The 25249-nt window shown below is 47.5% G+C and overlaps 1 protein-coding gene across 1 annotated transcript in view; it reads left to right on the top strand.

Annotated features, from left to right (window-relative positions):
• Positions 1–392: 392 nt before the first annotated feature.
• The window catches only part of DHRS7 (dehydrogenase/reductase 7), a 34331-nt gene continuing 9474 nt past the window's right edge, over positions 393–25249 (top strand). The window contains exons 1-4 of the mRNA XM_065403080.1: positions 393–605; positions 17422–17574; positions 21993–22099; positions 23155–23394. Of these exons, the coding sequence (XP_065259152.1) occupies positions 476–605; positions 17422–17574; positions 21993–22099; positions 23155–23394 (630 nt within the window). The 5' untranslated portion in view covers positions 393–475. The remainder of the gene's footprint in view (positions 606–17421; positions 17575–21992; positions 22100–23154; positions 23395–25249) is intronic.

Genomic DNA, 25249 nt, shown 5'->3' with positions numbered 1-25249 from the left:
CAAGGGAAGGGAGGAGCCAAGGGGGAGGTGGGGAGCTTCAGAGTGAGGGAGGGGAGTCAGTGAGGAGCTCCCGCGGGGGACAGGGGGGAGCAGGGGTCGGGGGGCAGAGGGGGGGGCTCCCCTGGGGGGAGTCGGGCAACTCCCGCGGGGAGGGGGGTGAGTGGGGGACACAACCGGGGGTTCGGGTCTCTGGGACGCTTCAGAGGCGGTGCCCCAGCTCCCCGCCTCTTGTCGCTGGGGTGGGCTCCCCGGGCTTACCCCGCTGCGACGTGCGCGGGCAGCAGGCCCGTTCCAAGCGCCTGTCCCTGGCTGCCCGCCCGCCAGGCCAGCGGCGGCCACTCCCCGGCGGGGGCGGGCTTTATGCCGCGGCGGGACCGGGACATGGCGGGGGGCGCTCGCCCAGGGTGGGGCTGCCTCTGGCCCATCATAAATCCCCGGGGCTGAGCGGGCCCCGCCAGTGCGCTACGCTCCGGCCATGGAGTGGGCCACGCTCCTCCTGCTCCCGCTGGCGCTCTGCGCGCTGCTCTACCTGCTGGGCCGCTGGCTGTTCGGCCTGGACGGCGACCTCACCCTGCTGTGGGCGGAGTGGCGGGGCAAGAGACCAGGTAACCCCCCTCCCCCGGTAGTGCGGTGCCAGGGGGCGAGCCCTGCCCCATCCAACGCTGGGGGCAGGGCCGGCTTTAGGCCAATTCCACCAATTCCCCCGAATCGGGCCCCGCGCCCAGTGGCAGGGACGCCCAGAGTGGGGGGCAAATGCCAGAGAATCCCTTCCCTGGCTAGAGGCACCTTTTAAATTTTTACTCACCTGGCGGCGCTCCAGGTCTTTGGCGGCGGGTCCTTCACTCGCTCCGGGTCTTTGGCGGCACTTTGGTGGCGGGTCCTTCAGTGCCCCCGAAGACCTGGAGCGAGTGAAGGACCCGCCGCCAAAGACTAGGAGTGCGGCCCGGTGAGTACAAGCCCCACGTGTATTTTTTTATGTGGGTTTTTTTTTTTTTTTTTTTTTTAGTCATCCCTGCCGGGGCCCCGTCGAAACTGTTCGAATCGGGCCCCGCACTTCCTAAAGCCGGCCCTGGCTGGGGGCAAGAGCCAGCGGGGTGGCAGCAGCTGCAGGGGTGGGGTAGAGCCAGCATGTGCCTCACTGGGGCTTTTGTGCCCGGGGACACGCATTTTAATCCGATTTAATTAAAGGGGTGGATTAGTTAAACTACCTTAAACCCCTGTGTGGACTCAGTATTCAGCATTCACGTGGCTGGATTCAGCTAAACTGAATTGAGGCCACTTTGATGCTGAATGAGAGTGTTCACACAGGGGTTTAATGCAGTTTACCTAATCCACTTTGGACACAAACCTTATAGTTAATGTGGATTGTTTTCCTGAGTGCCCCTGTGTAGACAGGTTTCAGAGTAGCAGCTGTGTTAGTTTGTATCCACAAAAAGAACAGGAGTATTTGTGGCACCTTAGAGACTAACAAATTTATTTGAGCATAAGCTTTCGAAAGCTTATGCTCAAATAAATTTGTTAGTCTCTAAGGTGCCACAAGTACTCCTGTTCTTCCTGTGTAGACCAGCTCTGGGGTAGACTAAAGGGAGTGTGGGGATCGGGGGTGTGTGTGTGTGTGTGTGTGTATGGAGGGGAGGGTAAGGCTATGGGAAAAGTGCTGGGATAGTCACAGGGGTGTGGTCATGGTGTAGAAGCCAGGGGAGGAGGAGTGGGGTCCTGTGTAGTGGTGGCGAGGCAAAGCCATGGAGTAAGTGTGGTGTAGGGGATGTGATCCAGACCTGGGTCTGGTTTCAGTGGTAGCCATGTTAGTTTGTATCAGCAAAAAAAACCCGAGGAGTCCTTGTGGCACCTTAGAGACTAACAAATTTATTTGGGCATAAACTTTTGTGGGCTAGAACCCACTTCATCAGATGTATGAAGTAAAAGATCTAGGAGCAGGTATAAATACATGAAAGGATGTGGGTTGCTTACCAAATGTTAAGCCAGTCTAACCTGGGTCTGTGTTTGTAGCAGGCTAGTGTGTCTGGCTCAACAAGACAGGCTACTGAAGACCCAAGCTGCCAGGGAAAATGGGCTCCGATGTAGTCTCAGTACATCAGGTGGCAGTCCCAAGGGGGTCTCTGTGGGATAGTCACAGGAAAGTATATGTGGGGGAGGGGAAGGATCTAGAATGGGATGGGGTATTTAGGAGTCTCTGCCACGTCCCTATTTATACTACCTTTTGAAAGAAACTGTAGGCTGGAAATAACCTGCCTCTGACCAGATAATGCTGATGTTTGTACCCTGCACAGCTGTGGAAAAAACAGGGAAGAGGTCTTTCGAAAACATTTCTATATTCCTTTAGTGCCATCCAACTGCTAGATGCTTCACAAATGTGCAGGAAATTAAAAAATGTACACTCATACCTTTTGAAAAAGGCCAGCTATTTAAACATTTTGACATTAGGGCAGAAAAGTTAATCAGCAAGACTTGTCCATCTCTGAGCTGTCATTGGTGGATACCTGAAGATCTAATGGAGATAGTTATGGAAACTTCTGTAAGAGGTTTCAATCTAGGTTTTTAGTCTGTTTTAAATACATGTTCACTAATACAGTGCTAATAATTCTCTTTCTAGATTTATTCTAGTATGATGTCTAATTTGTTTGTTACTTTTATAGCATCACAAGCTTGCTAGGTATTCTACAGAACAAATAAAAGACTGCACTATTTAGAAAGAACAGAATGAATAAGGGTAACTAATAAAATGAGGGGATGCGGGTGAGATAGGACAAGGATTGCGACAGTTTACAAGAAAGTGTTACTGTTCTCACTGTCTCCTCCTGCTCCTGAATTTACAAGCTGCTTAGGCCTTCTGTAAGTTTTCTTCTCTGCTTGTGTCAGGCTAGCTTCCCCTCTTCAAATCCCTCTTCAAAACTGACTGTCTTACTTTGTCAGTTAAATTCAGCCCAGGCACTAAGGTTCCACTCTCATAAAAACTGTTAATTAAAAAGCCAGTAAGGAAATTAAGCACACAACATAAACAAATTGTGTTTTCAAGCTCTCTGTATAATGTCCTCCCAAGAGTGTTTTTCCTTACTTTTTCCTGACTTAAGAAGGATTTCACAATCTGTGCCTTTGATTTTAAGTTTGATAGGGTAGATAAACCGGTCTCTTATGCTGTACAGTGCCATGTGTATCAATGTTAAAAATTAAATGTTGAAGAGCAGTTATAAGTATCTGATGGATCTTTCTAATAAAGTTTTCTTGGTTTTACATTTTGTTTGTTTCAGTGCTGTCAGGTTGTTTTATAGCTATTCATCAGGGCTGCTGCAAGGATATTTTGTGCCCTAGGCGAAACTTCCACCTTGCACCCCCCCCCCCCCCGCACATCGATTCATTGAGGGGCAAATCCCAACGAGCCTTTATAGACCCCAGGGGCTGCTCCCCAGACCAGGTTCCCCCCTCCCTGCCCCCTGAACTCCCCTGGAGGGTGCACAGCCCCCCCCCCGCGAGCCGAGCACTCCCCTCCTCACCCCGGCGGCCACCACCCCAAGTCCACTCACTGGCTTTGCCAGGCTTGGGCCGCTGCAGCAGCTCGGCAGGGAGGAGCCGCCTTCCGGAGGCACCGGAAAGCCAGAGCGTCCCGCTTGCGGCAGCGGCGAGCCCCAGCCATGGAGGAGCTGGCGCGGCGCAGGGGGGTAGCAGCCCTGCAAAGGCAGTGGCGCTGCTAGCGGGGAGCAGTCGCCCCTCCTGCCCAGGCTGCGGCCCGGCACCCCCCCCCCCCGGGGGGCTCCTGCAGGCTGCAGCGGATGCATGCAGGCGCCAGCCCTCATGTGTCCCCTGGCTCCCCCCTCACCTAGGGTTACCAAATTTCAACAATCAAAAAAGCGGATGGGGGGGGGGAGGGAAGAGCCCCACCCAAGCCCTGCCCCCGCCCCATCCACTCCCTCCCACTTCCCATCCCCTGACTGCCCCCCTCAGAACCTCCAACCCCCCCTGCTCCTTGTCCCCTGACTGCCCCAACCCTTATCCACACCCCTGCCCCCTGACAGGACCCCCAGAACTCCTGACCCATCTAACCCCCCCTGCTCCCTGTCCCCTGACTGCTCCGATCCCTCTCCACATCCCTGCCCCCTAACAGGGCCCCCCCCCTGAACTCCAGACCCATCCAACCCCCTCCCCCTGCTCCCTGACTGCCCCCCGGGATTCCCCTTGCACTGCCTGGAGGGGAGGGATAGCTCAGTGGTTTGAGCATTGTCCTGCTAAACCCAGGGTTGTGAGTTCAATCCTTGAGGGGGCCATTTAGGAATTTGGGGCAAAAATGTGTCTGGGGATTGGTCCTGCTTTGAGCAGGGGGTTGGACTAGATGACCTCCTGAAGTCCCTTCCAACCCTGATATTCTATGCCTATGCCAGTCAGACGCTGGCTCCATGTGGAGGCAAAACATGCTGCCGTGCGCACAGCCTCTCCCCCACAGAGTGCTGAGGTAGCGGGAGGGGGGGAGCTCTGGAAGGGACAGCTGTGGCTCACACTCCCTGGAGCCACAGAACCTGTGCGGTGAGGGGGGAGCCGGGGGCATGCCTGCCCAGGCTGTGGGCGGCGGCCCCCGTGTGCCCTCGGGCTCTGCGGCTCCAGGGAGTGTGAGCCGCCGCTGTTCCTCCCGGAGCAGGCTCAGGGCCCCGTGTCCCAGCGGCCAGGGCCGGCTCCAGCATTTCTGCCACCCCAAGCAAAAAAAAAAAAAAAAAGCCGCGATCGCGATCAGCAGCGGGGCAATTGGGGGGGGGGGGGGGGAGGGAAAGCCGCGATCGGCGGCAGCACTTCAGCGGCAGGTCTTTCGCTCCCAGAGGGAGCGAGGGACCTGCCGCCCCCAAATTGCTGCAGGTGCCGCCCCTCTCCCTTGGCCGCCCCAAGCACCTGCTTGTTAAGCTGGTGCTTGGACCCGGCCCTGCCAGCGGCGGTGGTGGCTCACATACCCGGGAGCTGCAGAGCCCGAGCATTGCAAAGGAGGAGCCGGGGAGCACATGGGGACCACCGCCCGCATGCATCGGCTGCAGCCTGGACAGGAGAGGCGGGGGGCGTGGCTACTCCCCGCTAGCAGCGCCGCCGCCTTTGCAGGGCTGCTGCCCCCCTGTGCCGTGCCGGCTCCTCCATGGCTGGGGCTTGCTGCCACCGCAAGCTGATGCTCTGGCTCTCCGGTGCCTCCGGCAGGCGGCTCCTCCCAGCCGAACCAGGGCACTGCTTTTTGGCACCCCCAACCGCTTGGCGCCCTAGGCGACTAACTAGTTCGCCTAGTGGTTGCACTGGCCCTGCTGTTCATCAGTCCCTTTCCCACTTTTTTTTTTTTTTTTTTTTTTCTTTAAGTTCCTGTTTTGGTTCCCATATTTTTCAGTAGCTACATGTGACCTGTTTTCACAATGTTGATACCACAGAAATGGATGCCTTGTGGTTTGTTTATTATTGGTAAGACTCACAAGATATTAGGCATTGTATAAACATAAAGGAGGCATGGTCCCTGACTCCAAGAGCTGACAACCTATGGCTTGATACTGCGGGTTGCTTTGTGTGGTCAAACCCACATGGACGGAGGGTCCAGCTCTCCAAGTGGTTTGCAGGATTGGGGCTAAAGAAAGAGTAAGGGTACAAGATGCAAATAGAAAGGTCAAAAGGATGATCTGGCCATAGAAGTACAGGCAGCTTTGTGAAATCTGCTCATGACTTCAGTTCCACTGAGACTGCTATTAAAATCCTGTTTTGAGGATAAAGGGAGGCCCTATTTAAGCACCACCAGGAAATCTATTTATGACTTCTTGAGGTCCCTTCCTCCTATTCTGCTCAGTGCAGCATTCTGAAAGTTGATTACAACAGCTTAACTAGAACTCTGGCCAAAAGATTAGCACCTGTAATAGAAAGAGGAAGGTAGTCTTATGGTTAAAACATTGCACTTGAAATTATAAGACCAGGGCATTTCTTCCCAGTTCTGCCACAGACTGAGCGATTACTCTGGGTGTTCTAGTAAAAACTGGTTCTTAACTGTGAGCCTTTGAAAATCAGAGTTTGCTCAAGTGCAGTATGTTATGCATAACTCTTTCACTAAGCTGACAATGGTTTTCAACCTGGGGTCTGCAGACCCCTGGGGGTCCGCAGGCTGTCCAAGATTGCCAAAGGGATCTGTACGTCTATCTGAATATTTTTTTCATTTGCAGACCCCTAAAAAGGTTGAAAACCACTGGTGTATAGCTAAGGAAGGTTGTGCTTAAGCTGCATGCTTTAACATTAAGGGTGTGTTTACACTGCAATATTTAAAAAAAACAACAACAAAAAACCCAGTGGCATTGAATCTCAGAGGCCAGGTCAGCTGACTTTGGCTTGGGTTGTGGAGCTAAAAATAGCAGTGTAGACACTCAGGCGGAAGCCCAGATCCCACAAGGAGGGGAAGATCTCAGAGCCAGGGCTTCAGCCTAAATGTCTCCCCTTCGATTTTATAGCCCTGCAGCTCGAGCCCCCTGAGCCCAAGTCTGCTGCGGGCTAGCTGTGGCTATGCGGCCGGTCTTTTGTTGCAGTTTAGACGGACCTAGTATGTGCAGTGCAGTTTGGCAGAGGCAAGATCGCCATAGGATTCCTTGGCTTGATTCCTTCGCTCAACCCTCCTGTGGTGCCAGAGGATTAAAGGAGGACTCCAGCATGGCTTTTAAGATGTGTGTGGGAGCTGTTCTCTGAAGCATGTTAGGAACTGCACAGCTCCTTAAAAGTTTGCAAGAGGGCCTGCCTCATGTGGAATGCCCTATTGTGTATAGGACAGGCTGTTCCAAAGGTATTGAGCCAAGTAGCTGCAGGTTGTGAAATTTAAACATGCTTTTGCTCAGCAATCAGAGCTTCAAATTCTCTCTCCCTGGATGGGTTCTTAGGGTGATGGTTGGCTGATAGTATCTGGATGCCTTGCAAAAAGGACCAAGGCAAGGAAGGGTCCAACAAGCTGACTTTCTTCCGCCTCCCTAAGTGATTGCTAGGTAGCACGGTGTGTTTGTGTGTGTCTGTACATACGCGCACACCTGCTTCTCTTTACCCACTTCAGTCTCTTTAGTGGTTGGTTGCAGACATTGGGGGAAGGCTAAAGAGAGAAGTCTTGCACACCTTTTAAAAGACAGTGAGGTTTCTGGTCATTCATACCTCTTCCAGAAGAGTATTCCATAGTCTCGCACCAGTTGATGGGAAAGTGTTATCCCTGCTTTCAGGAGTTTGACCCTTGAGAGTGATTGTTACACTTCTCAGGAGTGTAACTGTCAGAAGAGTGAGAGACCTCCCTCAGTGAGAGATGGTCATTTGAGGTCCTTCAAGTTACCTACAATGATAATCTCTATTTTGAAATTAACCTGTGGGGAGCCAGTGTACGGAGTGAAACAACTGTAAGCCCTTTGTGCACCTCATGTTGCTCAAGAAGCAGGCCAATGGGTTTGGGACCTTTTAAAAAAAGGTTTGTGCACTCTTCCCAAGTGTGGGGAGTTGCAATAATCCATTCTAAAGGTCATGTAGATGAGGCTCACGCTGATCTGGCCGTTAGCTGAAAGTAGATGCTGCAACTTTCTTGCCAGTCACAGAAGGCTTCAGCACAGGCTAAAATTCCCAGGGTTTGAGGAAGGTTTGTACTGCTGCAGCTTCACTGCTTTGGTATCCAAGTTAGCTAGATTAAAGCTAGCTTGGGTATGTCTACTTGGACTGCAGTTACACCCAATGATTGCAGTATAGACATGCTCAGCATCTGAGCCCAGTGAGAGAGAGAGAGAGAGAGAGAGTTGGGTGTTGTCTCATGTGGCAACAACAGTATGCAGACTATGCTGTCTTCTACCATTGGCTTAATTAGGCAGGAATGGTAGCACTGGTTGTAAATAAGGTTTCCCAACACTTCCCATTAGAAGACCCTGTTTTCAGCTGCTTATAACTATCTGGGCAGAAATTTTCCATGCTGGATGTCCGCCTCAGGCTGAATTGTTTTGGAAAACTTCAGACAAAATTCTTCAGCCGTTTCAGACAACCAAGCTATGGAAAAATACAGCACTTTGCACATGTTGAAGTCTGGTTCCTTTGAAGTAGGAGATAGCTCAGTGGTTTGAGCATTGGCCTGCTAAACCCAGGGTTGTGAGGCCAATCCTTGAGGGGGCCATTTAGGGAGTTGGGCAAAAATCTGTCTGGGGATTGAGCCTACTTTGAGCAGGGGGTTGGACTAGATGACCTCCTGAGGTCCCTTCCAACCCTGATATTCTATCTTTGGAGCAGGGACTGGAAATAGGTGTGCCAAAAAGATGTGTCTTTTGTGGTCCCCATGAAAATTTCCCAACATTTAGCCAAGTTATAATTTAAAAACAACACATTTTGCATATACTCAAGAGAGACTTCAGACATTTTAGTGCTAAATTTGAAGACCATTCCATTTTTACTGGGCACACACCAGCATGGGGCTGAGCAGGACTTGCCCTGCAATTGCAGCTCTGGGCTATTGTCAACCAGGCACCTGAATAGAGAGCAGTAGAAAGCAAAACATTCCTTTCCTTTCTAGAAGGAAATGTTTCCCCCTCTGATCATCTTGGCTAGTGAGTCAGAGGTTCTGTTTTAAAAGGGGGGGGGGGGAAATTGATAGTTAAGTGTGGGATAACTAATGCACGGTAGCTATCTTGCTGAAAGATTTTGTCATGTAAGTTGCATCGTCACTTGTGAAAGTAGATACTTTGTCAAACTTTGCACTGTATTTTGAAATGGTATTAATTATCGCTTGACAAACTGTAATGGAGTTAACAGCATTCAAGTAAATGTAGTTGACGAGCACTGTTGTTAGCTTTCCTGTCTGTACATCTTTGGCCTGGTCAGAAATAAAATCAAACCGAACATGCAGTGCATAGTTTTCTTGCTCATCTGCGGACTCATCTGAAATAATTGCAGAAGACTCACATGAGTTAATTTGAGACTTCTTCTCCTCAAAATGTGTAGCAAAAACCTTTTGACGATAATCCTGTCCTAGCTTATTTGCACTTGGTAAGCAACCGGCATGTTGTACGTTCCGTTGAATGAACTCAAGCAGCTTTGGGTCATAAAGTTTTTCCAACAGTATATAAGCACTTGCAGATGTCACCACAAGTTCCATTATAGCTAAATGATGGGTACAAGAGCTCTGTCATCTTCTAAGAAAGAGAAGAAATTGTTTTTGCTTTTTGCTTTTAAACTTTTTGTTTACCAGCAATGCATATCCGCAGCCCTCTTTCTGCTTTGATGGGTTTCTGAGTCTAAGTGGTGCTGAACTGTTGCCCGACGTGTGTGATCCAATGAAACATTGCAGCTTCTACAAAATAGTTTGTCGCCATTTGCACGTAGAACTTGGCTTCCAAATTGTTTCACACGATCTGATTTGGGGAGGCACCTGGAGGTGGGTCTGAGCTCTCCCTGAGAGCAGCTGTGCGGGGGATGGACAAGTCCTGTCCCTCCCCAGCCTAGCCGGAGCTAGGAGCCCCCTGGCTGGGGCACTCCTAGCACCAGGGGAGATGGGATTTCAGAAGGAAGGGCTTATTTCATGGTCCATGATGCGTTTTTCACTGCAGTGAAATTGGTAGGGCCATACAAATATGGGTGGAAGCCAATTCCAAAGTGTCTTTCCATGTGTTTGTTCCATTTATGTGATGGAAGCATGCCTATCAGCGCCATCATAAACATCTGTTAGTTATCTGGTGCCTGTGTTACCCAGGATTTTCAGAAACCAAAGCAGTGGTAATTTAACTGTTTCACTCCAGGTGGTGTCAGGAATAAATCAGTGGAAACACAGTGCTTCTGGCTGATTGAAAAAATGATGCAAGTGTGCGCTCTTTACACCTGAGGGCATTCTGTGCCTAAAAATTCTGTGCCAAAAATTAAAAATTCTGCACACAATATTTTAAAATTCTGCAAGTTTTATTTGTCAATAAATAAATGCAGAGGCTCCAGCATGGCAGTGGGGAGCACAGGCCACTGGCTGCACAAAGGTGGGAGATGACCCTGCAGTCCTCCCAGCCCCGGGACACAGACTCAGTGGTGAGGCTGCACCTGATCCTGACGCAGCACAAGGCCTGGGCCTGCCCCAGAAACACCGCAGGGCCCTGCCTCTCTGCGCCAGGCACACCAGGGGTGGGGCAGGCAGGCTTAACCAGTCAGGATCCAAGTGTGGAGGGGCTCAATGTGGAGGGATCCAGGTGTGGGGTGAGAGGATTCTGTGTGGGACAATGTAGGTGCAGGCAGCTCAGTGGGGGGGGTCTAGGTGTGGGGGGGATCTGGATGCACAGAGGCTTTGTGTGTGTGTGGGGGGGGGGGGTTCCAGGTGCAGTGGCAATTGGACTATGCAGGGGCTTCCAGGTGAAGGTGGTTGGGGCTCAGCAGAGGGGTCTTGGTGTGGGGGTCTCAGCAGGGGGGTCTGGGTGCTGGGGAAGTGGGGCTTGGTGGGGTCTGGGTGCAGTTAATTGGAGGTCAGTGGTGAGGGGGGTCTGGATGTGGGGGCTCAGGGGGTGGTCTGGGTGCAGGTATGGAGGTAGGGGGTCTGGGTACAGGGGGGCTCCAGATGCAGGGGTTGAGGTTCAGTGGGGTAGGGTTTGGGTATGGAGGGCTAGGGGGGTTCTGGATGTACCAGGTGAGGGTTGGCAGGGGTGTCTGGGTATGGGAGGTCCAGATGTACAGGGGTTGGGTGGATGGGGGAGCAGCTCCCTGTACAGTGACCCTTCCCCCCACAGCTGATGAGCAATGTGGGGAGGAAGCAGGGGAGGATGCGGAGCTTCCTGCAGCTGAGGGTGGGTCTGACACAGCTCTAGTCACTCCTTGCAGGGGAAGAGGAAGTCCCGTCCTCTCCTGCTTCCAGCCCAGCTGGGACTAGCAGCTGATCAGGGTAGGAGCCATGGGCTGGGGTGTCCCCAGCCCGTTGGTGATTTACCTCTTTGCTGGCTGCTCTGGGTACCTGAAACAATGTACCTGTGCAGCTGGGGAGTGGTGCATGACTGCTCTCGCAGCTTCCCTTTAATTCCCTGTCAGTCATTTTTAGTATGGGAAAGCAAAAAAAAAATCTGTGGGGGACGTGAATTCTGTGCATGTGCAGTGGCGCAAAATTCCCCCAGGAGTAGCTCTTCTATAAAACTACTATTTATTAGATTTAAGCACACACAGACAGAAGCAATAGGTTTAGAACATCCCAAATAATTACCTAGAATCTGAGATGATATTGAGTAATTAGCAGCAGGTCAGCAACGGCCTGTCACTTCCCTGCCATGGAGTATGGTGTCAGAAAAAAGTCTCTCAGGATAGGATAGCATCAGAGAACTGCTCCAAAGCACACTATTATCTGGTCTTTTTATAACTAACTTTTACAAAATACAGAGCTCATACTGGGTCATCACCTCTTCTAACTTCACTAAACTATTGACCAACAAAACATTCCTAACAATCTTAGGCCTTGGCTACACTGGCGCTGTACAGCGCTGCAATTTGCTGCGCTCAGGGATGTGAAAACGCCCCCCCCACCCGAGTGCAGCGCTGTAAAGCGCCAGTGTAATCAGCGCTGCACGCTCGCTCGCAGCGCTGCAAGCTGTTCCCCTCGGAGAGGTGGAGTACTTGCAGTGCTGCGAGAGCTCTCTCGCAGCGCTGGCAGCACAACTACACTCGTTCTTCACAGCGCTGCTGCGGCAGTGCTGTGAATTCTCAAGTGTAGCCAAGGCCTGAGGCTATGTCTACACTGCACTTTCATCAGTAAAACTTTTGTTGGTCAAGGGTGTGGAAAAAAACACCACCTCCCTGACCAAAAAAAGTTTTACTGACAAAGAGCACTGGTGTGGACAGTGCTTTGTTGGCAGGAGATGCTCTCCTTCCCCCTTGTTGGGGGTGGCTTTATTTTGTTGGCACGAAGAGCAGCTACACTGTGTGCCTTACAGCGGCTCTGCTGTAGCGGCACAGCTCTGCCACTGTAAGGAGCGCAGTGTAGACATCGCCTTAGTCATAATAAGCTTCTATATCAAAGGCGCCCAAACTCAAGATCTCCAGCCACTTACTTTGTTTGTCTCAATTTATTGACTCTCTTCTCCCCTCCTCTCTTTCTGATTAGCCGAAACCGCAAGCCTGCAGCCAGCATTTGACCTTGCCTCCAGAAGCCCTGCTTATTCAAATGAACCCTTACCCATGTGCTGTTCTGTTCAGTTAATTCCTGGTGGCTGAATGCACACAATGATTGCAATTAGCTTGATCAAATTCTGGGGTAACTTTACCCCCAATTGCAGGGCAACATCTGTGTCATGCTGCCCTATCATGTGTTCTTACTGCAAGAAAACAAAATCGTTTAGATGTATTTGCTGTTTGTAGGATGTATTACCTGCACAAAATTCTCTGTTACTCACACACTCAAGGGCACGCACCTTTACCCAGTTCCTAGGGCTCAAGGCGTAACCCTCTTAATTTAGGCACCCCCACCCTTTCTCAGTTCCTAGGGCTCCAGGCGAAAAGCACTTAACTTTACTCCTCTGTGGGCTCTGGGCTCTACTCCTCCGTGGGCTTCGGGCAAACACCCTTTCCATGTGGACTCAGGGGTTCTTTTGGGGTTTACAGGGTCTTTTACCAGTGAAAGAGCCTTACACAGTAATAAGCAACAGAGGGTCCTGTGGCACCTTTAAGACTAACAGAAGTATTGGGAGCATAAGCTTTCGTGGGTAAGAACCTCACTTCTTCAGATGCAAGTGAAGCTACCCCTCTGATACTTTACACAGTAATATACTACATAACCTCTATTTATTAACAATCACCAAAAACATACTGCATGTGCTACACATACAGTGCTCACCACTCCCAATAAGACAGATGAACTTTCCTTGATGGCCAGTCAGGATCAGGTCATCTGGGGGATTCCAGTTTCTGCACGGTGTCATTGGCAGAGTGTTGAGGTCTGGCAGCTCTGATCTTTGGGGCTGTGTCCTGGAGTTGGTTCCCAAAGAACTTCCTTTTGGACCCGAGTTTATATAGTGAAATTTGAGTTCTGCTTAGCTGTACCTTAACCAATCATTTTACTGAAATCTATCTAACCAATCCTAACATAGTATAACAAAATTCTTTAATCAATCCTATCCCACCACCTTAATTAATTTACATAATTAATTTTGCTAGGTGTATCAGACAAACAATTAAAGAACCAGAGATTATACAGATAAACAATAGGGAAGTGGGGACCATAATGATAAAACAATAAAGAAATGAGGATTTCACAACCACAACTGCTAAGTGATTTCTTAACAGACAAGATGCTGTCAAACTAAGTTTTCTTTAACCATCTTAAGATCTGTTTCTTTTTCTGGTGGTAGTGGGTGATATTAGGACGGGGTCTCCTTCTTAACAGCCGGATGTTACATTGTTTTAATGTAATTTAGATGGATTATGAGAATGAGACTTCCTGCTTTTCAGCGAATGGCTGCTGCTTGGCTGCTCTTTTAATCTGGCTGCAGACAAAGGCCTTATCCTGACAGATTACCTTTATCAGACACGTGTCTAAAAATACTGCACATCCCAATTTTATCAATTAAGCAAACATTTCTCAAGTTATGTTAAAAAAACAAAATAAAACCTGGACCAAAGATCAGAGAATACAAGTGATAGAAAAACACAAGATAAGCCTACCAACTCAAACATAGATTTCCACCTCCTGTCCCAGGACAAAGTGTGTTGAACTTTGTCCATAGCATATCTGTGTGTGCTATACAACACAAATATAATGGAGATCATATATGTAAGGGAGGAATAAGAAGAGGTCTCAGACTTTCTTAATATCTCTTTGAGTGTAGTCTTCAGTTTCACTAAAGCTTACTTAAAAGGATCCCAGATTTCTCAAAATTGGACCATGCTTTAGCAGATATAACAATATTCTGAGGATGCAATCGAAACCAAGGAGTTAGGGTCAAACAACTTTCTGTGCTATAAATGTGACGAGAGCAAGATCAGTGTATCCTTGGGGTGCTTCTCATCTATTGAAACAAACTAGGAGAGTTTTCCCCAAACCTGGGGAAAAGATCATTATGACTGAGTAGAACTTCTTATAATGCATCAAAGGTGTCTTCTTTGACTTAAGCAGAATGTAAATGTGGGAAAGGAGCATTGATGACAACTACTGCCTTAGCTAAGGATCTCTCAAAGTAAAATGGAATCACTGAGCCTTGTTGTAAATCTTAATGGGAATATTATCCCAGTGGATTAGAAACTGGTGGCCTTCCAAGTGGAAGCTATGGTCAATTTTCTCAGCACAGCAGTTTGGTGCCTATGTAGCAATGAGTGCTTTCTAAACTAAATTTTGATCACATTTGAAATCTATAACTGAAACTTATTTAAAATCACTTTCTGGTGGCCACTGTGCTTCTGAAAAGATGTGATCGTGGGGTGTAGGGGCTCAAAGAGGAATCACAAAGTCTTGTCAATTCTGCTTTATTACCAACTAAACAGACACTTTTTAAACCTCTCGCACTCTGCAGTGTTTTTGGGAGGAGGGGTGTGTACTGTGCAAAGTGGCTAACATCTGGGATTAATGTAAAAAAGTCTCTAGATTCTGCCATCCATTCTCATGCTGAGTAATCGCTTCTCTCACTTAATAGCACGGATTTCAGTAGTTGCGGATGAAGGTACTACTCAGTCTGGGTAATTTACATAGCCGCTGGGAGGTATGATTTCCATCTCAAGTAGGTGGACGCATGCTAATTCTGCTTGAGCTAGTGCCTAAAAACAGCAGTTTGTCCACAGTTTCTCAGGCTAGCCGCCTGAGCAAAGTCCTGCCTGATCCCCTTGATATGCACTTGCTCAGTCAGGCCTTGGCTACACTTGAGAATTCACAGCGAAGCGCGAGTGTAGTCGCGCCGCCAGCGCTGCGAGAGCTCTCTCGCAGTGCTGCAAGTACTCCACCTCTCCGAGGGGAATAGCTTGCAGCGCTGCGAGCGAGTGTGCAGCGCTGCAGGCGCTGATTACACTGGCACTTTACAGCACTGCACTCACTGCGCTTGGGGGGTGTGTGTGTGTGTGTGTTTTCACACCCCTGAGCGCAGCAAGTTGCAGCGCTGTACAGCGCCAGGGTAGCCAAGGCCTCAGTCTCAGCTGCAGCAGCACAGGCAACAGCTACAATGCTATTTTTAGGCACTAGCCCCATCAGAACTAAGGTATATACTTCTACTTGAGCTGGGAATCATGCCTCCCAACTGCTATGTAGATATACCCTCTGAGTAAGGGTTGCAGAATCTGGCCCAAGTGATGCCGCTGCTGCTTGTAATAAACACAAGATTGCAATCTGAGGGGTATACACAATATGGGCTGGTCTACACTAACCCCCCCAATTCGAACTAAGATACGCAACTTCAGCTACGTGAATAACATAGCTGAAGTTGACGTACCTTAGTTCGAACTTACCGCGGTCCAGACGCGGCAGGCAGGCTCCCCCGTCGACTCCGCGTACTTCTCTCGCTGAGCAGGAGTACCGGAGTCGACGGCAAGCACTTCTGGGTTCGATTTATCGCGTCTAGGCAAGACGTGATAAATCGAACCCAGAAGTTCGATTGCTTGCCGCCGAACCAGCGGGTAAGTATAGACGTACCCTATATGTAAGAATGGGGAAGGCCGGCTAATAGCTGTAAAACAGTTAATGTAAGGTTCCATGGTATACATTACATATGGAGTCAGGCTGTAAGTTCTATCATTGGCAGATGAGGGGAGTTTGTCTCAGATTGTAGGCATTTGTTTGTCACCCACGTATGTACCTGGATGCTTGATGGCGCTGGTTCTAGAGAATGAACATGGATTGGGAAATGTACTTACCCACTCTGAGGAGAGCATAGCCAGTTTAAGGTGACTGTTGCACTTGGTCTAAATATGAAGAACAATCCCATCTGACTAACCTACCCTGGGAAGGGTGGACTCTCTCTTAAACTGTGGTGGTTCATAGCTCTAAATTTATCCCATCTCCTCCTCTCCCACTGGTGAAATGAAATAGAGGCCTTCTGTTTATACAGGAGCTATGAAACTCCAGGAAAAAATCCAAACTGCACCAGAGAAGAATCTGAATTTCTTAGCTGGCTGACACATACTGCTATGCTGCACAACCTCTCATGTATGTTGTGTATCTGAGCACACTAGTTAACCCTTAGCACCATTCTGTTGTAATTCTATTTTATTTTAAAACACTTATTTAAAAGTGAACCATTAAAAGGTCTTCTCAACAAAAACACATACTGGAACAAACCAGTTCTATGACTGGTCTCTAACAGTATTCTATTCCAAGTTCTTCACAGAAGAGCAACACCCAAATTGATCCTAATGTACTTGCTAAGATGCAATACCATTGTGACACTGAGCCAATGAGGGTTAAGCAGCCAGCAGGCAAAGTGACCCAAAATCAACCTTTAGGACATATTAGAAAAGTATTGAAATGGTAACCAGGGCCATTCCTTGTAGATGGTTATCAAAGCCATATTAAATAGATGAGTTCTGTGTTGTTGGAGAATTAGAAGAGGATACTAATTGTATTTGTGTTTACCTAGATCTATTAGAAGTATAACAATGTGATACATTGCATCTGAAGAAGTGAGGTTCTTACCCACGAAAGCTTATGCTCCCAATACTTCTATTAGTCTTAAAGGTGCCACAGGACCCTCTGTTGCTTTTTACAGATTCAGACTAACACGGCTACCCCTCTGATACAATGTGATCTAATTAACTTTTAGATGCTAAACTTCTGTTCCTGTTTGTAATGTTTCATTACTATATTCTATTAATTCAGAGATCAAAAGGGATATTAACATTTAGATGAAACTGTTGGTGCAATAATATCATTGTCTTTATTTCTCTTTGAAGTTTGTAGTAAGCTACCTATGAACCTTTCAAAGGTTAATTGCCTTATGCTAATCAGTGGCAGTGAATCAGTCCTAAATAGCTGGGGGATGAGAAATCTGACCAGTAGGCAAGAGGAGATTTGTCCCCTCTTCCCTTTGATGTTGAAAACTAAAGTGCCTCTCTGCTGAGAGGACACATGCAATATCTTTGGTGGTTCAACAAATATTGTTTAATTATGTAGATTTTTTTGGGGGGGGGGATGGGTGGAGGAAGTGTGTGTATCCTCGAGATGGCTAACAAAATCAGAGTTTGGGATAAACTATAGGGGAAAAATTATGTATAAAAATAGTAAGACTTTAAGTGATACAATCTATGACTGCACTGTAATGTGCAAAACAGCAAAATTAAGGTTGCATATGCTCTTAACTCTGGAACTTCTTGACATTCTGAGCACTTTTCAGTGTATAACCAGCTATTAAGGTTACATGGATAAGTGACTTTATAATAATGCTATTGTGAGGTTCCATGTTTCTGTATAAATTGTGCAAATTTGAATCCCTGTTGGCAGTGATCCATAAACTGTTTACTTGGTCATTTCAACAGAAAATGAACTGCCTGACAAGGTCGTCTGGGTGACAGGAGCCTCAAGTGGAATTGGAGAAGAGTTAGCTTACCAGCTAGCAAAGATAGGGTCTCTAGTTGTGCTTTCTGCAAGAAGAGAGAATGAATTGGAAAGGGTGAAACAGAAGTGTCTTGGTAAGTAAAAAAGTAACTTCCATGTTATTGATCTGGCTTTTGCCATGATAGAGGTGTTGTAAAAAAACTTAATCCATACAACAGGAATAAATTCATAATTAAAGGTAGTTATGAACTTACATTATTATAACCTAGATGCTTTTCTTTGAGTTGTGTATTCTTAGAACGTGTATTTTAGAAAGCTCCAACTGAAGGATGCAATGTTACAGGAGCAGTAAATGAAAAATGTTTACGTGCTAAAGTTGCAGATGCGTAGGTACCTAGTGGGATTGTCAAAAACACTTATCTGCAGTTTTAAGCAACTAGGCAGTCTGGGCCTTTTTTTCCTCTTGAAAATAAGAGGCTGTTTTCAAAAGGAACACAAGGGCACTGTGCCAGCAGGGTGGGGTCATGTGGAAATTCTGGCAGGCTCTTCGTGTAAAAGTTGCGCAGTATTTGAGCTGTCCAAGATGTGCAGCTAAACTTGCCTTTGTGGCAGTTTGTGATCTTCAGCACTATCTTATAGCACCTAAACGTCTTGGTAGCTGTAACTAGCTCCTACTCCCTATTACAGATGGGTATGAGGCTATGCTGTTGTGTAGACATGGCCTCACTAAACAACAGAAACATTCAGGTGTCCAGTCTGCCTTCAACATGTTTGAACAGGGTAACGGCAAGATTGCACAGGTGTCCCTGAGGAAATTGTTTACCCTGCAGAATATTTTACTGGTGTTGATGAATGAAATGCCACCAGCGGTGGCTTCAGTCTCAACAAAATGGGGTTACTGCATCCAGGTGCACAAGCAGGGACTCCGCATTTGTGGCAAAGGTTATGTCTCTAATGAAAAAACACTTGTTGGGAGCAGGGACAAGGTCCAACACAGTATTTGCCTAGCATTGTGGAAAGAAGATTCAGTCTAGCCTGCATATATTGGATTGCTATAAATGTAATCATTAACAAATCGTGCTGCAGCCCTCTACTTTCTCAATAGTGTGCAGATGAGGGAAGGAGAAAGATGAATGTAGTTATGGCCCAGAAACAATCCAAGATGAAAGAGAATTAGTTACCAGGTGGAGTCTAATTAAAAACATTTAAAACGCACAAAAATAGACATTAAGATGTGGGGAAGGGGAATAATTTTGTTGCCTTTGCTGTGTGAAGAAGACTCCCAAGCCACTATTTAGAAAGCAAGCTCAGTGCAAGGGTGAGAAAGGTCAGTTGTTCAAAATAAATAGAAAAGCTGATGCATTCAGCATGAAGACTTGGAATTGATGGCACTTGGCTTTGCTAACGTATTCATCAGCCTGAAAGCATCCTAAAGAGCACTCAATGTAATAAACAGACATCTGTGATGCAATAGTGAAGATATCTTATGAGCTGCATTTAAGCCTCCTCAAATCCTTCTTCATAACAAAAAGAAATTAGCAAACGCAAGTGTTCTGCTTTACCATAAAGTACTATTAACAAAAGAAATGGCAGCTTGACAGTGAGGGACTGGGGGTTGGTCCAGGAGAGGTGGTGTCTATAGGGTCCATCCCCTGCCCTCTCCCGAAGAGTGTGGATTCACTGGCTCAAGCTGATGAAACTGCTCAGAATGACAGGACTGGCTCAGACATTTTGGGATCTGTGATTGGCATGGAACAAACTCGGGCTAGCTTTACACTAAATCTTTCTGGTGCTTAATTAGAAGCAGAAAGTTGTCAGCACACATTTTAAGCCATATAATCCGAGCGCACTTGATGTGGAAACTGAGACAGACAAACCCACTTTTGAGGATGGAACCACATCTTAATGTATAAGAGGGAAGCCAGTTTAAATTATTGAACATCTATGCCATTTGCTTAGTACTTGGTTTGCCAACTAAAACTCTTACAAAAATAGTTGGGGGGTGGGGGTTATGTTTACATGCTTCCTTTCTCTCCTATTGAAAGGAAAAGAACCAGTCTTCTGAAAATATACTGTCTGAATGGCCTCGCAATAAGGCCAGCATATGTGGTTCATTAGTGATAGGATGCCTTGGAACACTGAATGGCCTTTTGATGCTTTTCTTATTCTTGTGGGAAGTACTTCAGATCATTCATGTGTTTCCCAGGCAGAGGGCATTAAAAAAGCCACTGAAGTCACCTCAACCTTCCCTGACTCTCTGGTTCTTGTCAGTTAGCCTTACAAGTTTACTGGGATTTGATCTCAAGTGACCTTAATGTTCGTTTTGTGTCTGTGTCTGTGTCTCTCTCTCGCTTTGTAAAACTTCAAAGTAACGCTTAATATCTGAGGGCTTGCCCAGATGTCAAATTAATGTGTGGCAAGCCCAGGTGTGAATCTACTGTGCACCAGCTTGCCATGTGAATGAGGCCTTACTCCCTATGAAACTCATGAGCTCTAGTGGTTACGCTTGTGAATTTTCCACTGTGCCTTATTTTTCATGACTATATACAGCAGGGATCTCAAATTCCAATCACCATGAGGACCACACGAGGACTAGTACATTGGCCCGAGGGCCGCATCACTGACACCTTTTCATATAAATGTACAAAAGCCCTCCCCCCCCGCCTCGGGCCCTGCCCCCACTCCACCCCTTCCATGAGGCCCTGCCCCTGCCGCGCCTCTTCCCACCCCTTCCCCAAAGTCCCCACCCCAACTCCACCCCCTTCCCCAAATTCCTGCCTCTTCTCCGCCTCCTCCCCCTCCCTCCTGGAAAGCGCTAAGCGCTACCAAACAGCTGTTCGGTGGCAGGAAGCACCGGGAGGTAGGCAGAGGAGCGGGGACACAGCGTGCTGGAGGGGAGGGTGAGGGGAGCTTGGCAGCCGAAGGAAATGCGGCCTGCGTGTTTGAGACCCTTGCTATACAGTAACTCCTCACTTAATGTTGTAGTTATGTTCCTGAAAAATGTGACTTTATGTAAAATGATGTTAAGCAAATCCAATTTCCCCATAAGAATTAATGTAAATGGGGAGGGGGGGTTAGGTTCCAGGGAAATTTTTTTTTGCCAGACAAAAGACATTATATATGGTGTAAGTTTTAAACAAAGTTTAATATTGTACACAGCAATGAATGACTGTGAAGCTTGGCTGAGATGGTGGATTAAGGGGGTGGAATATTTTTGCAGGGAATGCCTTGCTGCTAAATGATGAACCAGCACTCAGCTGAGCCCTCAAGGGTTAATAAGCTGTTGTTAATGTAGCCTCACACTCTGCAAGGCAGCATGGACTGAGGCAGGAGGAAGGAAACACAGTAGATGCAGGGCAGTAGCTGGAAACACTTCCCTGCAAAAACTGAACATGATGATGAACCCACACTGTTCAGCTGGAGCGCACCACTCCCTCCTCCTGACCGCACATGCACGGCTGCACAGGTGCTGACTTGCCCCAAAGTGCTGGGGGGTGCGTGCATGAGAGAGAGAGAGAGAGAGAGAGACGTGCATTGCCCCTTTAAGTACGCTGACTCCACTTCAAGTTTGTTGCCCTTTTAAGCAGATCAGACAGGAAGCAACAGCTTCTAGCCAGCTCCCTCCTTTCTATCCCTCTCCTCCGCTTTGTGGAGAGGGGGTACAGAGTGGGGGGGACATCCTGATATTGGCACTCTTCTCTCCTGCCCCCCGCAAGCAAGAAGCTCCCGGGAGCAGCTCCAAGGAAGAGGGCAGGGCAGGAGCAGCACAGCAGTGGGGGGAGGGACAGCTCAACTGCTGCTGAGCAGTTGCCGAGCCACATGCCTTATAGGGAATTTAGGGGAGCTGATTGGGGGGGGGGTTCTAATCCCCCACAAGGAGGGGCTGCTGTTCCAGAGAATCCTGCAAGCAGTGGACAAGGCAGACAGCTGCCAAACGACATACGGGAGTATTGCATAACTTTAAAGGAGCTTATTCCCTAATACAGAATTTATTTTAATCCTTTCTGCCTTGAAAGTCATATAGCAGTAACCATATTCAAGGTTCTTCAGCCTCTGGCTCAGGTATTGTGTATGTAGGTTGGCCATTACCTCCCCCTGGCCCTCTTGGAGAGGACAATACCCCGCATGCTCTCAGGAATGCACACAGCTGAACAGTTTAACCTACAGGCAAAATGTGAAGGATCATGATACTCTGTGCTTCTGAAGGCCTTTGTTAAAATCTTAATTTAAAAAACCATATTGCAGTGGTTATAAGGTATGTGTAAATTCCTTGTAGACTGGAGCGTGTTGGTATGTTGTTCAAGGTACACAAACCCATTTCATTTAATAAGATAGTACTTTGTGTTGGTACTGTTATGATAGCATTCCATTAGCTGATTCAGTGCTTGAGAAAACAAAATCTGTTCCCTTCCCACTTAATGGAATTTCCTTTTTGGAAGCTGTGTTGGTGGTGAGGCTGTTGGATTTACTTATTTTAAAATATCAGGAATTAAATGTGCCTTATTGGTGTTTTGTCTGGAATGCTCCGTTTAAATACTTTCTTTTACTTTAGAGATCTCCAACTTGAGCAGTAAAGATATCCTTGTTTTGCCCCTTGATTTGACTGATAGAAGCTCCCATGAAGCTGCAACTAAAACCGTTCTTCAGCATTTTGGCAGAGTGAGTTGAATTTTGGGCTGAGGCCTTCCCACCCCCATCCCTCCACCTTTATTCTTTGGTTTTGTTTGAATTTCCAGTAATTCAGCAAAGTTGGTTACCCATTTTGTATGTGTGTGTGTGCGCATGTTTGTGTGGATATCAAGTCCTTGATCCTATAACTGTTTGCTTGTGGGCATGCCATTGACGTCAGTGGGGTTCTGCACGGGTGCAACAATGAGCAAATAACTTGAGTAAGGATCTAAGAATCTAATTTGATTGTTCCTGATCTGTGGTTGCAGAACCTCATGTCTAGACCCATACTGAAAATGGAATAACCATAACTGTGGGTGTTTGGTCTGAAAGTTGAACAGAAGAAAGCAAATTCAGAGAGCTTTGTGTTGCAGTGTTAGTAATATCTGTTTGTGTTAGCTACCATGCACAACAGAAATGTACATAACTCAAAAGCTGATGGTTCATATCAAGGTTGGGGGGAGGGGGGGGGGAAGATCAAATATTTTCCTGTGCATAGGTGTTTTGCTCCAAATGCCTGGCTCTGCTGTTGTCCCTTTTAACTTCAAACATAATCTGAAATCCAGGCAGTGTAATAAAGTGGGAAGTTTTAGATACACTTTATGCTTTTACAGTCCTGTTTTTGTAATTGTCTTTCTCTCCCTCATTGCTGTCTCCTCCAGTGGAGCTCTGGGCAGACCTAGGAGTCAGCCCATGTGGACCATCTTGCAGGACCAGGGCCTTAGATGTTACTTGCTACAAGATTACAGGCTTTTTTTTTTTTTTTTTTTTTTTTAAATCCTGCTATGTGGTTTCCATCTGCAACTGTTCCTCTAATGCAATGGTCTCCAAAGTGGGGTGCGTGCACCACAGGGGGTGCGCAAGAGGATCCTTGGGGGTGCGCGGCAGGAGGAACGCTTTTTTTTTTTGCTTTGGCAAAAATGGTAGAGCCAGCGCGGCAGGGGGTGCGTGCTCAAAATTTTTTTACTGATAGGGGTGCGCGATCAAAAAAGTTTGGAGACCAAGTTTGGTTAAGACGTGTATTAATTTGTTTTTGTTTTCTGAAGATTGACGTTTTGGTGAACAATGGTGGACGTTCCCAGCGCTCCCTGTTTGTGGATACGAAGGTGGAAGTCTATGCTGCCATAATGGAACTTAATTACCTGGGTACAGTCTCCTTAACTAAACATGTCCTGAATCACATGGTCCAAAGGGAGAAAGGGAAGATTGTAACTATGAGCAGTGTAATGGGCATCATGGGAGCCCCCCTTGCCACGGGATATTGTGCCAGCAAGCATGCCCTCCAGGTAAGCTAAATTCCATCTGGCTTGCTAAACTAGCAGTCTTGGAACACAGTCACCTTCTGTCTCTAGGAAGCGCTATTGTTATAGCAGCTAGTCCTTGCAGAAGCTTTTATTCTAACCAACATCCGGCAAGGAGAGAGATTTGGCTGAAGAAGTGTATGCTTATTGTGGGTTACTTGCCCAAATATTTTAAAGCTCCTCAGAATTAACAGAAGGGGCTGGCTATGGACGACACTCCCCTCCCAAACCTGGGCACAATTGGTGACAAGGAAAAGTGTCTCCTATCCATCCATCCTTTCCTTTTCGGATAGCAAACAACTCCCGGTGGGGGACTGCAGGGGCCTCAGGTAGGGCTAACAGATTTACAACTGAAATAAGATCACCATTTTTTGCCTGGCTGACTTCCTAGGCTTGTTAGGCAAAATAGTATGATGGGATTTGGATCCAAAAACCACGAGTTAGGCCCCCCCCAAAATCATAGGTGCTGACTCTGTGGGTGCTCTGGGGCTCAAGCACTCATGGGGGGCGGGGGGGGGAGGAATGGGTGCTCACCACCCATAAGCCAGAGCTTGAGTGTGGAATGTGATGAGTTCCATGCTGCTAACAACTTCTGCTCTTGGGATAGGGAGATTTGTAAACAGAGGTAGGGTGATTAAGATAACAAAAGGCTTGTCATTAAATTAAGAATCCTAAAATGATCCTGAAAGCATTGCCAGGCGCTCTTGTTAAAAGGTAAGAAACAAAGGGTGGGAATAAATGGTCTATTTTCAGAATGAAGAGAAGTAAATAGTGGTGTCCCCCAAGAGCTTGGACTGGGACCAGTGCTGTTCAACATACAGTAACTCCTCTTTTAAGGTTGTCCCACTTAACGTTGTTTCAGTGTTATGTCCCTGCTCAATTAGGGAACATGCTCGTTTAAAGTTGTGCAGTGCTCCCTTATAACGTCGTTTGGCTGCCTGCTTGTAAGGTTCTGTGGAAGAGCAGCAACTTTACAAGGGAGCATTGCACAAGTTCTGCTTCTCCGCCTCCTCCCCCTCCCTCCCAGCGCTCCCCCTCCCCCCAACAGCTGTTTGGTGGCACGTAGGACTTTGGGAGGGGGGGGAAGGGATGTGGTGTGCTCCGGAGAGGAGATGGAGTGGGGGTGGGAGGAGGTGGGCCTGGAGCATTCCCGGCAAAATCCGAGCCTGTTCTCCGGGGAAGCTGCCGCTGCTGCTGCAAAGGTGCTTCCTAGCGTCCTTGCCTGAAGCGGGCTGTGCCTGTGTGGGGTAAGCCAGGGGCACTTCCCAACCACAGTACAGTACTATACAGTATAATGCCTTTTGTCTGCCCCCCCCCCCAAAATTTCCTTGGAACCTAACCCCCCGCATTTACATTAAATCTTATGGGACAATTGGATTCGTTTAACATTGTTTAAAGTTGCATTTTTCAGGAACATAACTACAATGTTAAGTGAGGAGTTTACTGTATTTATAAATGATCTGCAAAAAGGGGTAAACAGTGACGTGGCTAAATTTGCAGGTGATAACTATCTTGAGTAATTTTGTAAAGTCCAAAGCATACTGCAAAGAGTTACAAAGTGATCTCACAAAACTGGGTGACTTGGCAACAAAATGACAAATGAAATTCAATGTTAAATGCAAAGTAATGCACATGGCAAAATATAATCCCAACTATACATACAAAATGATGGGGCCTAAATTAGCTGTTACCCTTCAAGAAAGAGATCGTGGAGTCATTTGCAGTACTCTGGAAGCAGAGTACTTCAGGTTTATAAGAATCCTTCTCACTGTGCCTGTATCATCCTGAACTGCAGAACACTCATTCTCCAGCTTCAAAAGACTTAAAAATGATCTCCAGT

This window comes from Emys orbicularis, chromosome 4 (assembly GCF_028017835.1).
Source record: "Emys orbicularis isolate rEmyOrb1 chromosome 4, rEmyOrb1.hap1, whole genome shotgun sequence".
Taxonomy (NCBI): domain Eukaryota; kingdom Metazoa; phylum Chordata; order Testudines; family Emydidae; genus Emys; species Emys orbicularis.
Note: the sequence above shows the minus strand (reverse complement) of the source record. Positions and strands in the feature narration are given on the sequence as shown.